General features: G+C 40.3%; 1 protein-coding gene across 1 annotated transcript in view; it reads left to right on the top strand.

Annotated features, from left to right (window-relative positions):
* RASGEF1B (RasGEF domain family member 1B) overlaps window positions 1–13,722 on the top strand; it is a 28,880-nt gene extending 15,158 nt beyond the window's left edge. Inside the window, exons 3-14 of the mRNA XM_071431582.1 lie at window positions 178–300; window positions 1,079–1,216; window positions 3,778–3,993; window positions 4,093–4,167; window positions 5,466–5,561; window positions 6,142–6,244; window positions 6,953–7,032; window positions 7,420–7,515; window positions 8,938–9,033; window positions 10,732–10,855; window positions 11,491–11,563; window positions 12,363–13,722. Of these exons, the coding sequence (XP_071287683.1) occupies window positions 178–300; window positions 1,079–1,216; window positions 3,778–3,993; window positions 4,093–4,167; window positions 5,466–5,561; window positions 6,142–6,244; window positions 6,953–7,032; window positions 7,420–7,515; window positions 8,938–9,033; window positions 10,732–10,855; window positions 11,491–11,563; window positions 12,363–12,387 (1,245 nt within the window). The 3' untranslated portion in view covers window positions 12,388–13,722. The remainder of the gene's footprint in view (window positions 1–177; window positions 301–1,078; window positions 1,217–3,777; window positions 3,994–4,092; window positions 4,168–5,465; window positions 5,562–6,141; window positions 6,245–6,952; window positions 7,033–7,419; window positions 7,516–8,937; window positions 9,034–10,731; window positions 10,856–11,490; window positions 11,564–12,362) is intronic.
* The last annotated feature ends 319 nt before the right edge of the window (window positions 13,723–14,041 follow it).

The following is a 14,041-nucleotide window of genomic DNA, read 5'->3' as shown; positions in this document are numbered from 1 at the left end:
ATGATAAGCATTAAATTAAATGCTTACCTCTGTAGTAATTGCTTTTGGCACAGCCACATGTAGAGTTTTCTTCTGCAGATAGTAAAGTACAAAGAGCAGATTTTTCAGGAAGGCATTTCAAGAAAATATAAAAATCCTGGTAATTTATGCTTTTCTCTGTCTTCCTCTTGCTCACAGAGGACGTACATCTTCACCTTCCTGCTCAGCTCCCGCCTCTTCATGCACCCGTACGAGCTCATGGCCAAGGTCTGCCACCTGTGCACTGAGCAGCAGAGGCTCAGTGAGCCTGGCCTGGACAAGGTGAGATCCCACACTCGCAGGGACTTCCCAGGCCCTGCCCAAACCAAAATGCTCCCATTCAAGAGGGCCCTCAGTGGGACAGAACAGACTGAAAACCTGACACAAGCAATTAGAATTTGATCCTTTATTCAGTGAGATTCATGGGGAATTTCCATACTGCTCAGCCTGTCCTCCATGAGGGCTGCTGCTTCTACTGCATTGTTTGTTTTACCAAGAGAATCTGTGAAACAGGGTCCTGAACAGACCAAAATCTGCCCTCTGAAAGTCCAAGGCAGAGGTTTTGTTGACCCCCGTCCTTACTTCACCAAGAATCAAAAATCATTTTGTGGTCACTATGCCCAAGGCAGCCTCTGACCACCACATCTCCTCACCAGCCCTTCTCTGTCTGTACACAGGTTTCTCCCTATAAGGTGCAGTGCGTGCATAGGTTGTGGAACAACTGCAATCTGCCACTTTCTTTGTTGAGGGTTAGTCATAACTTAGGGAAACACTAATCAATGCCTTGCACTGAAGCACTCCTGATAATGAGGGGAGTCATTTCCACCCACCTGAGGCCTAATTTCCAGTCAGCTAAACCAATGGAGTCTCTTTATTGGCTTCCATGGCCATTGGCTCTGGCCTATAATCTAATGCTGAATGAAGTTAAGATTAAAATGTACCTGACATTCATACCCTTATGCTCCACAGTATCCTGCAGAGCAGAATTCTGTTTCCTTTAAGCTGGATATTTCCTGCATTGGTGTTACATGTAACATTCTTCACTACTGTTTCCAAATAGAACTGGACCCAGAAAATTGCACCAAAAATCCTACAGTTGTTGACTGAGTGGACAGAGACTTTTCCTTACGATTTCCGAGATGAAAGAATGATGAGGAACTTAAAGGAGCTGGCACAAAGAATAGCCAGTGGGGATGAGGTAAGTTGTCTGCACACAAAGTTACTGGATAAAAAGGCATTGCTATTACTGCTTGATATTGCTGTTAATAACATGGTGTGGCTCTGGGTGCTTAGGAAAACTTATTACCAAGGTGCTGGTAGGCAAAAAGTTCTGTCTGGTACCTAAGCCTAGGATGAAACTACACAGCATAAGCAGATCTTCTCCAAAGCATGGGCAAGGTTCTCTCCACCTCTAAGCCCATAACATAATCCCATTTTGTGCAGACAGGCACAATTTGGTAGGTTAGTATTTATCATTTTACTTGGGAGAAGCTAGCTAGGACAATAGCTGAGCAATCCCTATCAGTGTTGATCATTTCTTGAGTAAGGTGTGTTGGAATTGGGCCTTTGACCTGTAGGTCAATGGAAAAGTTAGAGCAGGTTTGGGGAGAAATTTCCAAAAGAGGAATGGACCAGGAAGAATTGTCTTGAGCTTAACGTATCAACTCAGAGAAGTCTCCTATTCCTTCCTGTGGATGGAGCACACAAGGAAATCTCAAAATCCCACTTTTCAGATGGAAGTTCCACATGAGTATTATGAAATATTTTGACACTTAACTGATGCTTGTCTTTTAAGTACTGAAATAAACTCGGCCAAAAGCCAAGAGTTATATTTACTTAGTGGAAGGGAAATTAACAAGGTTTCAGTCAGTAAATCCTGTGTAGCTGGCATAATACTGCGATTGCAAAAGACACTGGAGTGGCATTTGGAAGAACTATAAACACAAGTAGCAATTGCTAAATGGCATTGTGTTTCCAGTGTTCCTCAGGGACCAGTGTTCCTTATATAAGCTTTTAAGTAATGGTGTGGATGAGGCAGCAAACAGCACTTTAACAGGCATGGAGGTAAGCTGGCCTCAGAGAAGCTGAGAGTGCTGCCAAAGGCCTGGAAGGGCCTTGAGAGGCTGTACACAAGCATGGAAAAGAACAAACCTAAACTGAACTTGGAAGCTGAAATACATTTTGATGTTGTCAAAGTGGGGAGGGACAGAAGATGGGACAAAAGAGTGAGATGTGGTATGAAATACAAATGAAAAAGAGACACAATTTGATGTGCAAGCTGAAAGTTGCAAGGTAGCTCCAGGGAGCTCTGGGCTGGGAAGGGGCAAGAGGTGTGCCCTCACTCCAGGGGTGCCAGGTTGCTTTGTTTCCAGATACTCTTCATAGCAAGGTAGGAAATTGAATTCAGTTCCAGGCAAAGTAGTTGCGATTGAGGGCTCACACCCACTTGAGAAATACTCACTGGCACAAAGAAAAAGAGCTGCTTAGCCTGGAGGAAGTTGAGTTGGTGCATGGAAGAATGAAATGAGTAGAGGGAAGGGTTGTTTGCAATGAAGTTTCTGGCACTACAGACAGTTTATTTAAACAGTGAAATCGTCTACTGCAGGGAAAGGCAGATGTACAAAGCTGCTAGAAACCGTGCAAAGGGAGCAATCTTACTGAGAGAACTATAAATCCTTTCTAGCGGTAGCTTTGAGGGTTTTTTGACTTTGATGTTTCCTTTAAAAAGACAAAGTTAAACCAAGCACTGCAATAAATTGACTTGTTTTATTGTGAACTGCTTGGAACAGTAAATGGCAATTTCCTTGACCTTGCCTTTCTACAGATCACTTGGATTTTTGTGAGTCATTACCTTAAGTCATTACAAAAGAAGCAGTTTCCTACTCCTGTTCACTACAGTTCTACTTATAGCTTCTTATTTCACTTCCTGAATTATTGTACTCCAGTTCTTTTAAGAGCTGGTAGTAAAAGTACAACCAAAACCTCTCACCACAGTAACATGTTGCTCCTTTAAAACAACTTATTTGGAAAAATCTTTGGAGAAAAGGAAATTCATCAGAATAAAGGAAATATTGCTGCCTTGGACTGATCATACTATAGTGTGCAGACAATAGTTTTTGGATGATCCTTTTTGAAGCCAGTTAGGTTTTGGTTTAATGGCTTTAGGATGATATGAGGAATCTGGAAAAGTAACCCCTTTGGTTACACAGATCTATCTACTTAAGAGTTGAGTTCTGCTCCTACTTTAAATTGCCCCTCCTGGTAACTTAAATCACTGCATGGAAAGGCCTGCAAAGGCAAAGGAAGAGAGAGATGGTTTTATTATCTTCTCCTTTTCCTCAGATTCACTGCAAGTTTGAGCTCTGACTTTGGTGAACCTGGTCATGATTTGCTGCAGAGAGAAGCAGGCCCTTTGTTTATCACTGAATGGCCACATGGTTTTTTCTGTGGTTTTAAGCAGAAGATGGAGTATTTTCATTTCTTGTATTTCCTCCAGTGGTGGTTGGTACTTTTCAGGGAGTGGATTGAACACATCTTTTCTTTGAGCTGACTGGGTCAATATTGAGCCTGTGAGACAATCACTGCTTAAACCCTCAGCTGGATTCCTTTTAGTCTGATGAGATGCTAATATTACAAATTCACATAATAGAGCTTATCTTGACAATAGGTATCAGCATCCATCTGTTGTGGTGTTGTGCAGGCTTTAGTGCTGTATTCTCACATTTTGGAAGTGTTTTCTGACAGTTTGATGTTTAACAGGTGTACAGGAAGAGCGTGCAGCAGCTCCTCCAGACCCTGCTCCGGAAGCTGGCCGCGGTGACCCAGTACGAGGAGGTGCTGGCCAAAATCGATGCCACCACGTCCACAGATCGCCTCACACTCCTGAAAACCAAGCCCCAATCCGTGCAGAGGGACATAATCACAGTCTGCAATGATCCCTATGTGTTAGCTCAGCAGCTGACACACATAGAGCTCGTGAGTTGTTACACTCCCGGGGATGACTTCGTCCCTCCCCTCTTTTTGAAGTGCAGGTTGACAGGGGATATGACCTGGCTGCTTCTGTGCTTTGTTTAGGAGAGACTCAATTATATTGGACCAGAAGAATTTATCCAGGCGTTTGTGCAAAAGGATCCTTTGAATAATGACAAGGTAATGGGAGCAGATCTGGAGCAGCTCTGAAATGCATCATTTGCCATCAGGTGCACCATGAGCTAGAAGTTAGATCCAGCAATAAATGAGGACCTGAGGACCAGTAGAAAACAACCTTTAGTTAAATATTTTGTTAATGTTTTTTTTCTTTCTGGAGTACAACTCCTGAAGCTCGAGAACTCGGCCAACAAATTGACTTAAATGAACACATTTCCTGGGTTTTCTGACTTAAGCTAAGGGAGAACTTAATCTGTGAGTGTTTTCCCCAGGCCATTTATGTGGCCAACAGCTGGAAGAAGCTGAGTTTAACTTTGCCTTCTGCATTACTCATTTTCAAGATCTGTTCTTCCTTTTTAGTAAAGTGAACTCTTTGCAGACAAGTGGCACATGGGGGAATTTTCAGGTAGAGCAAATAGACATAACAAAAAGACCACAGAGGGCTCTAGGTCTATGTGAGATAGAGGGCAAATATGCAGTGTTTTTAACCAGCCACGATGGAGTTGTCATCTGTTTGAGTGCTGTTTTCAAAATGACTTAATTTTTTTATGTTTTTCAAGATGACTTAACCTCTGTAAATAAACTGTGACAGAGTCAGTCCATTAAAACTTGAATTATCCTTAAACTGACAAACAGAATAGAATGATGCAAGTTTACAATTTGATGTTCAGTCAGATGGTCTCTATAATTGTTTTTTCAGATAGAGATCGCTGAAACTGCTGTCTATCCCTTTTTAGGCAGCCCTGAGATGTGGTGTGGGAATGATTGCAAGGTGATACAGCATAGCACTGCTCAGGAAAGGGATAATCCCATCAAAATGGTAGAGCTGATCTCCCAAAGTTAGGATGCAGTATGTCCATTTATCATCAACAGCCAAACATAATGTGCCTGACATCTGTTTTCCTGCTGTACTTGCAGAGGGCCTAATGTTTTATCTACTCTATCAGAGGGACAGAAGTAAGGACTGAAACAGTGTGCATATTCAAGGGAGCTTTATACAGATATTTATCCCTGATTGTTTGCATAAGTCTGTCTTAGGTCCTTAAAGCATCCCAGTAGGACTTAAAGTATTCCACGTGCCTGCTGGAGTGTTTTAGTGGGCCAGCAGCTCAGAAGGAAGTTACACATGCTTGAATATTACCACTGCTGCTTTCCCTCTAAGGTTTTTTGTCACTTTGGCTAATTTGAGTTATTCCTGGTTACTTGACAATGTTTGGGAATGGAAAGGCAGAAAGCCAAAAGGTCTCCCAGGGAAAAGATAAAAATGGTGCTAAAAGTTGCTATTTTATTTCTGTCTGTAGAGCTGCTACGGAGACCGAAAGAAGACTCGGAATCTTGAAGCCTATGTGGAGTGGTTTAACAGGCTCAGTTACTTGGTTGCAACAGAAATCTGTATGGTGAGCAAGGACTCTTTGTGCTGAAAGGTTTTGTTTAGTTATCCAAAACTGTGAAGCCTTTTTTAGTTTGGTGCCTTTTGGACTTTCCATTCACTTGGTTCTGTAATTGTTGACATTTGGATGCAGTCAGAGCAAGTCTGAAGAGGAAATAAGTGCAGTGTTTTTAGCATTATACTGGTGCCTCAGCCTTGTTCGTGTGACAGTGATGATTTATTCTGGGTTAGCCCTTCTTGGTACGTGAGTGCGTCTGGCCTGCTGTTCTCTTCTCTGGGAGGCCCTTGTGAATTGAGGTACATTCTCTCCTCTGGCTGACCCTCTGCTCTGCTCTGCTGCTCTTCATATCCTTCTTCTTGGCAGTCTCTTTGCCTGTTGTCCTTGCTCTCTGCCTGCCAGGGATCTGGTTTGTCCTTGCCATCCTGAATGCTTTTGAACACAATAGTGTAACTTCTTCTACACGTAAAGGATAGTGTGAAGCTGTGCTACATATGGAAAAGACTTTTAACAGGGGTCTTATTTCCTTGGGGATGTGTCCAAGTGCTGTTTCCTGCTGAGCATAACCCTACAAATGCATCTCTTGCAGCCTGTGAAGAAGAAGCACAGAGCAAGAGTGATAGAATATTTCATCGATGTGGCACGGGAATGTTTTAACATTGGCAACTTCAACTCCTTAATGGCTATTATTTGTAAGTATGTGTACTGAGATATTGTTTTATCCCTGTTTACATCTGGATAAAGGAAGCAGAGTGCTTCTCACAGAAGACTACTGCTGAGCTTGGTCAGCAGCATGAAGTTACTCAACACTGCTGTAGTGCTATGTGTGTAGTATAAAGTTGGTATAAACCAAAGTTTTCTTTGCAACTCTTCAGAGACCTCAATCCCCAATTTTTTAAACCAACTTCAGTGCTTAATTGGAATAGTAACTTTCCCTCTAATATGGAGAACTGAAACGTCTTCCATCATTTCTGTCACATCCTAGTAGTTTAAAAATTCCACACCTCTTTATATCTGGTAGGAAAATACTGGGAATATTTTTTCTTTCATTTGAAATATGACAGCTTCATAGTTAAGCATAGTTTTCAATGAATTATGTAAGAGATGGTGTTCAGAACACTCATTTGAATTTTCCTGGTGTATATACATGTTTTATCAAATCCACATTAAATAATGTCATAGCAACTTTTTGGAGCTTTCATTCTGTAAGAGATGAAGATTTTGTTTCCAAGGTTATTTTGGAATTTGAAGGAAACAATGACTCTGATTTCTTGAGTAGCTCCATTGAAAATACTTGTTATTGGTAATATATTCTTTGCTTTATAAATACTTACTGGTCCAAGCTACCTGAAAGATTTTTTCTTTTAAATACTCCAAAAATCTCTTTCTTTTATATCAAGCTGGCATGAACATGAGTCCAGTGTCTCGATTAAAGAAAACCTGGGCAAAAGTGAAGACAGCCAAATTTGATATTCTTGAGGTAAGTTTGGCTAATATTTGGACAGGAGGCTGTTAATACCATGTTACTTTTAACTGCTCAAAAATGTGATTTGGCTTCATTATGACATTTAATTTAGTTTATTTGTGCTCTTAATGGATATTGTCCAGCTGACCTTTGTCAAAGATCATGCAGGTGCAGCACTATATGAGGTTGTGATTTATCCAAGAGAATGTATTGGATCCCTTGTTGTGCTGAATAGACATTTTTTAAAATAAGGTTCTCTTCTCATCAAACAAAAGCGATTCCACAGTCCTCTACAAAGCTGCATTTGTGGGGCTGTTCAAAAGACCTTTTCCTATTTAAGAGTTGCTCAGTTGAAAAAGGATTGTGTGTACCTCATTATTTGCATCTTTTCATGCCTTGCAGCATCAGATGGACCCTTCCAGCAATTTTTACAATTACCGAACTGCTCTGCGTGGAGCGACTCAGAGGTCCCTGACAGCTCACAGCAACAGGGAGAAGGTGTGTTTGCAAATGAATTGGCAGTGGGCAAAAGGGAAATCTGCTTGTTAAGTTGCATAGTAAACCTTATTCCTGGAATTCTCATTCTCAGCGACTCTGCCCCTGGTGGGCTTATTTATAAAAAGCTGCCAGATCAGTTTGGTGCTGGCTGAAAGTCCAAACATTAAATGATCACTTTGATTAAAGTGAAAGAAGTACATTGCCCTCAGCTCCTTTCTGTTTGACAGACACCTCTATCTCACAAACCCATACCACAAACAGAAAGGCTAAGGACTGACATGAGGTTGCTAGTAATTTGTTCTTAAAGCTGCTGCTTGTGCTAAACTTCCAGTAATTCATGGCTTAAGGTGGAAAGGCTTTAAAACTTATTCATAAAAGGTATTCTAAACCTCAAATCTAGACAGAGCTGTGGCGTTCCCTTCCTGTGTATAGTCTTTAGATGCAGAATCTCAGTGGTAGTTCTTGTGGAAAGGAAGCAAATAGCTTCCCAGCTGCTCCCCACTTGGAAGCAGTTGCTCATCAACTCCTTATGATATTAGGACTTCATGTTGTGTTGAATAAACATGGTCTTAGAGTTCATGGAATAAACTACCAGGCAGATGAAGTAAATCCACCTGCAGTCTGCTGATCTATACTGTTGTTAAACATGCAATGTGTTTCTGAGTCCTCAGGATCTGTTCACATATCATTCAAAGTACCAGAAGTCTAAATGTAAGAGGCTTACTTCTTTTCAGAGAAAAGTCAGTTTTAAGACTTCAAAGAAAGAACTTAGAGATATTGAAATATGGTGCAGTGAAGTGTTCCACGGAAATAATAAGTGGTATTTGTTTTATCCCCAGTTGTAACAAGAATGTGTAGCTGTGAAAACTTCCATAGGATGAAAATTAAAAGAGAACCATTTTAAGAAAGTAAAATTCTCCAGCATTCTCCAAAGAAAATACTTTGTTCATTTGGCATGAAATGCTTAATTTTAAGCCAATCAGTACCAAGGCTCCATGACTTGCATGATTTCAGGGAATTGTAGGTCAAGCCATTTGTGCTGCTACCCCAGCATTCCCTGCCGTGCTTCAATGTGCCTCTCCCCTTTGTTTACCAAGCAAGTCCTGTCAAGAGCTACACTATGAGATATCCTGCAGGAATTACATGCAAGTAGGTCCCTCTGACCATTTATCATCTGGAATCTGCAAGGAAGAAGGAAAAAATGAAAACAAGAAGGACATGACATAGAAATGGAGGACTTCATGGAGAGACTTGTATTTTAAAATGTAGTGAATGCACAGCTTTTGTGTAAAGATGTACAATCCTTAGTCCTTGTGTAATTGTGCTTATCTTTTGGGTCACCTGACTTCCTTTAATTTTTCTCTGTAGACCATTGTGTCTTGATTCAGGACCAGACTGACAATAATGCTGCTCTCTCCCTAGATCGTGATACCTTTCTTCAGCCTCTTGATCAAAGATATTTACTTCCTCAATGAGGGTTGTGCCAATCGCCTTCCCAATGGCCACGTCAATTTTGAGGTAAGGGGAGCACTGAGTGGGGTTTTAGTGCAGGCTCAGCCCCTTTAACAGAAAACTAAAGCAGATCACTGTCCAATTTCCTCTGGGTTCTGGGAGAGCAAACATAGACTGGAATTTGAGTATATCTGTTACTTCTCAAGGGAGCTGGGAGGTAGTCAGAAAAAAGCAGTTTTATCAAAGATGGAGTGTTTATAGAAACTTTCAATATTCCCAGTTTTTTTAGTGGGGGGAAGAAAAGTCAGAACTTCTTCCCCGTACTCAGATTCGTCTCAACATTTCAATTCATGGTTATTTCAATTCACAGGTTTTTATAGTTAATGACAAAATGTTTAAATGTGGTATTTTTAGAGTCCCCCATCGAAGGGAGGAAATGATGAATCTGACTCCATGTTCTTAGAAGGCTAATTTGATATTATATTATATTATATTATATTATATTATATTATATTATATTATATTAAAAATACTACACTAAACTATATTAAAGAATAGAAAGGATACTTATAGAAGGCTAAAAGATAATAATGAAAAGCTCTTGACTCCTTCCAGAGTCTCGACACAGCCTGACTGTGATTGGTCATTAAGTCAAAACAATTCACATGAAACCAGTGAAACAACCACCTGTTGGCAAACAATCTCAAAACCTCATTCCAAAGCAGCAAAACACAGGAGAAGCAAATCAGATATTTATTGTTTTCATTTTTCTCTGAGGCTTCTCAGCTTCCCAGGAGAAGAATCCTGGGCAAAGAGATTTTTCCAGAAAATATGATGGTGACATTCAAATTAGTATTTTAGGGCTTTATCTTTTAATTCCTCACATAAAAAGCAAATTCTTCCTTTATCAAGATATATAGGCAGCATTTTCATGCATGTGAGTCCCAGATTTTCTCTGAAGAAATATGTGATAGAGCAGCAGCGAGGGAGTTTTGACTCTCTTGTCTTCCAGTAGTTTCTCTGCCTCTGATTTCATGCTTGTTATCTGACACAGGGGGAGTTACCCAATGATTTATTTCCTGGTATTTTCAGTTTTCAAGAAGGCTGGGTCATCCACACAAAAGTACAGTACATTTCAGTTGTAGTCATAGGCCTGAATTAGCCTAAAGGATCTAAAACTAGGCTGTGCAATGCCCTTTTGCTCAAGGAATCCACCTGCACTTGTGGCATGTTAAACTTTAATTGAAAGAGCTTATCAAATAATGGCATCAGCACACTACATGGGGAGTGTTTATTTTTGGCATACATTTCCAGCAAGAAAATAGAGCATTTCATATTTGCTAACTGACAGGAAACATCTGGATTTTGAAATGTCAGTATTAAGCATCTGATGTGAAAATCACTATGTATTTAATTGCAAAACAAAAAGCATAAGCATCAATGAAGTTACAATTTGGGCATAAGGAGTGGTACCAGCTCCTTGAAAGAAAAAAATTAAGTGTACTTCATGATCTACTATATTTGTATTCACAACAGCAATTTTAACAAGGTGAAGGAGTGGGAAGTTACCATAGATTGAAACAGGAACACACAAGTTAGAAGCTGAGATGTTGAGTCAGATCGTGTTCAATTCTATCTTAAAAGCCAAGGACAATCGAAGCCTTGGTCTCCAAACCAAGATCTCTCCCTCTTTTTAAAAAAAATATTCAGGGTAAGCAGTGCTGTTCAATGTATAGCAACCTCTTCTGCTTTGTATTCTCACAGAAGTTCTGGGAATTGGCAAAACAGGTCAGTGAATTTATGACATGGAAGCAAGTGGAGTGTCCTTTTGAAAGGGATTGGAAGATTCTGCAGTACTTGCTCTCTGTCCCAGTCTTCAGTGATGATGGTAAGGAGCTCTGGGCTTCTGCAGGGATGGTGTCACTGGCTACTGCTTAAACTCTTTCTGTGTTAATTTGTGGCTTCCTCACAATAAGGAGAGACTGTCCTGAGGACATCTCTTGTCTGGCAAGTGAAAAATGTTCCTCCCTTACAAATGACAGAGAAGATAAGATTTTTCTTTTATGTGCACATGAGGATCAACATTGGTTCTGAAATAGAATGAACTAATGTGATGTGGTCCCTGTAAATGTCACATGAAATGTATTTATGTGGACTTTCAGGATACTGTGCACTAAAGGGTGCTGCTTAAGGAAGAAAATAGGGACTTCACTGGCTGCTTACAAAGCACCATGTCCCTGGGCTCAGTTTATTTTCTCTTGAGTGCTTTCTTCTCTTCGTGCTTTTGAGTTTCCGCTGGTTGGTTTTTTCCCCCCTCAGGGTAGTCTTTGTTCTCATGCACAGTTTGTTAGCATTGTCTGGGTGCAGTTATAAGCAATGCTATACTTCCTAATGGGATTCTGAAGCCCTAAACTGAGGGATGGATAATACATGCCTGCTTCATTTAACTCAGACTGCTTTGCAGGGAGAACAAATTTTAAAATGCCAGTAGGCCTAACATAATGTATTTGCTTCTGATTGCAGCACTTTACTTGGCTTCCTATGAAAGTGAAGGTCCTGAGAACCACATTGAAAAGGACAGATGGAAGACACTAAGGTTTGTGTCAGAGGTTACCCAGATCAATAAATAAATAGAATGGGATACAGAGCAAGCATCAAGCAGTTAAAACCAAATGGAGTGTTACATGTTTCAACAGATGGGGTACAGCATGGTTGTAAATGCCCCCCCCCCCCCCTTCCAATCTCTTAGACTCTTGGAAAAAATAGAACAATCAGTCTTAAACCCTCTCAGTCCTTCTTTCCCTTAGGAAATGGAAATTAGAATAAGTAATTTTACATTTTAATGCCTTGTGTTACTTAGTCAAGAAAGAAAGTGCTTTCTAAACTCCAAGAAATCCCTACTTCCTCACAAGTACTATACAGAGCACTCTGGATGCCACTGATGTTTTCACAGCTTCTGCATCCCTTTCTGCACCAGCCTTTCAGACAGGGCTGAGGTTTGCCTAAAGATCACTCTGGGGCAAATGTATTAATGAAGCCATTTAACAATTTAGAGTTCAGGCTGGGGAAAAATATTCAGCAAAGTCATATTTTTGGTGTTTCTTCTATTAGAATGCAGCCTCAGCAGCTCTTTGATTTTACTAATTGTGGAAGGATATATGAACCATTGAGGCTGGGGATGTAACAATTCCATCTGATTTATTCCACTCATTTTGAGGAGGAGACAAGAAGAGAGTTACTCACATCAGGGCACAGACATTCCACAGGGTGACAAGGTGAAAACCAGCAACTGGAATCTCAGTTTCACAGCTTCCTTATCACAGTCACTCTGTCTGAGAAGATTTACATTGTTCTAATGGTTGCTTTACCCATTTGCATTTCCCTCTGCCTTTCAGGTCAGCGCTTCTGGGCAGAGTCTAGAGCACACCCCGTCTGCTGTTGCTGTGTTACATGGATTGCCAAGGGCCATGGCTTGGTTTACTTTTCTGTGCACTGAGTGGCACTCAGAATGATGAAAGATGTGCAGTCAGTTGCAATATTGTGGCAGCAAAGATGAAAGAAGTTAATTCAAGAACAAACAGGCAGCTTCTCCCATCTGACAGATGAGATAAAATCACAGCCCACTCATCTGGCATTCAGGCTGAAGTATTGATTGAGAATCCTTTGAAGATCTCAGATGCTGCCTATGAATCATTTCACACCTGGATGGAATATTCTTTCCTTTCCTTTTGCTGCAGCTTGCTGCTACAAGGACTCTGCAGAGCTGCTGGAAGGACTCACAGGAGGCTACAGAGGGGAAATGTTCACAATTCCTTTCAGTGAAACCCAAGTCTGCATTGAAGAGCTCTCATTCCTAATAAGCTGAATATATCCCAAAAGTTTGGGATTGCTAAGAAGGGAAAGGACTGGACACAAAAATTGGCTGCTGAGGAGAATTTCTCCCAACCACTGTAATGGTGGCTGGGTTTTTTGTCTTTTTCCAATGTGTTTTTGAGTTGGCTGCTGGCAGGCAAACTCATTATTATTTTAAGTTATTTTAAAAAATATAAAGTTAATAAAAATCTAAGCTGTGGTAGAAAATGCACCTGCTATAAAAAGGTAGTAGCTATGTAGCTCTACAACTTCTAGGGAGGCTTTTTCTTTTGTTCACTTCTTTACAACTAACCACTACATGCTACAGACACACTTATTTTTACTGTGAGGTTTTCTTACTCTTGATTTTCCATACTTGATCTTCTTCTTATATTAGGTTGAACAAGCTGACTTTTCTAGAATAGTCATTGAGAAACTGGCATAAAAACTGTTGAAATATGAGAGTATGTTTTTATTAAGTAATTTTTATAACTGCTTTTTTTTTGAAAGGGTAAAAGTGGAGAACACAATCTACTTTGACTGAAACAGCAAGATGCTGAAAAGAAAAAAAGAGTCTTCTTCTCCACTCAGCTATGAACAAAACAGTCTTCCTGTGTGTTTGCTTTAGGGATTATGTTTATGACTGTGAAGTAGTTCACTGTGTTACACACCTAATAAGTTTCTAGTAGCTCTGAATACTTAGTCACTCTATCTATCCTAGAAGGAACCTGATTGAAAAAGAAATACAAAACTAAGCTGTAGCTGTAGATCACCCTGGATGCAAAAATCAATAAGCAAAATACATACTTGGCAAAAAAACCCCTATTTGCAATTATTCTGCTGCTGTTGTTAAAAAAAAAAGAAAAAAAATTAAGAATAAATATATTTATTTGTTGCACTGTATCTCTTGAGTTTTCAGGTGAGGTGATTTTTATGTTCTGTCTGTACCTTTTCAGGCATATATTTTTATTTTGAATTCCATAGTAACATGTTGAGGTAGCCTTTGTTAATGGGATTACTGTCCTTAACTACAGCCTGTTTGCTGAAACAAGGTACTGGAAGTCTCTGAGTTATATATTCCATAAGGAATTCCCTTCTCACCCAGAGAAGGTTTCCTCTCCTCCTTTCCCATTCCCTGTGTTGGGCTAAAGGAGGAAGAAGAGGCCAGCTCTTGGAAAGGAGAAAACTGCTTCTGCTGTGCAAGGCTTGCCTCCCAGCTTTC

Source organism: Agelaius tricolor, unplaced genomic scaffold (genome assembly GCF_023055355.1).
Source record: "Agelaius tricolor isolate 1412-34295 unplaced genomic scaffold, bAgeTri1.0.p SCAF_8, whole genome shotgun sequence".
Lineage (NCBI taxonomy): Eukaryota > Metazoa > Chordata > Aves > Passeriformes > Icteridae > Agelaius > Agelaius tricolor.
This window is presented reverse-complemented; position numbering and strand designations above follow the sequence as displayed.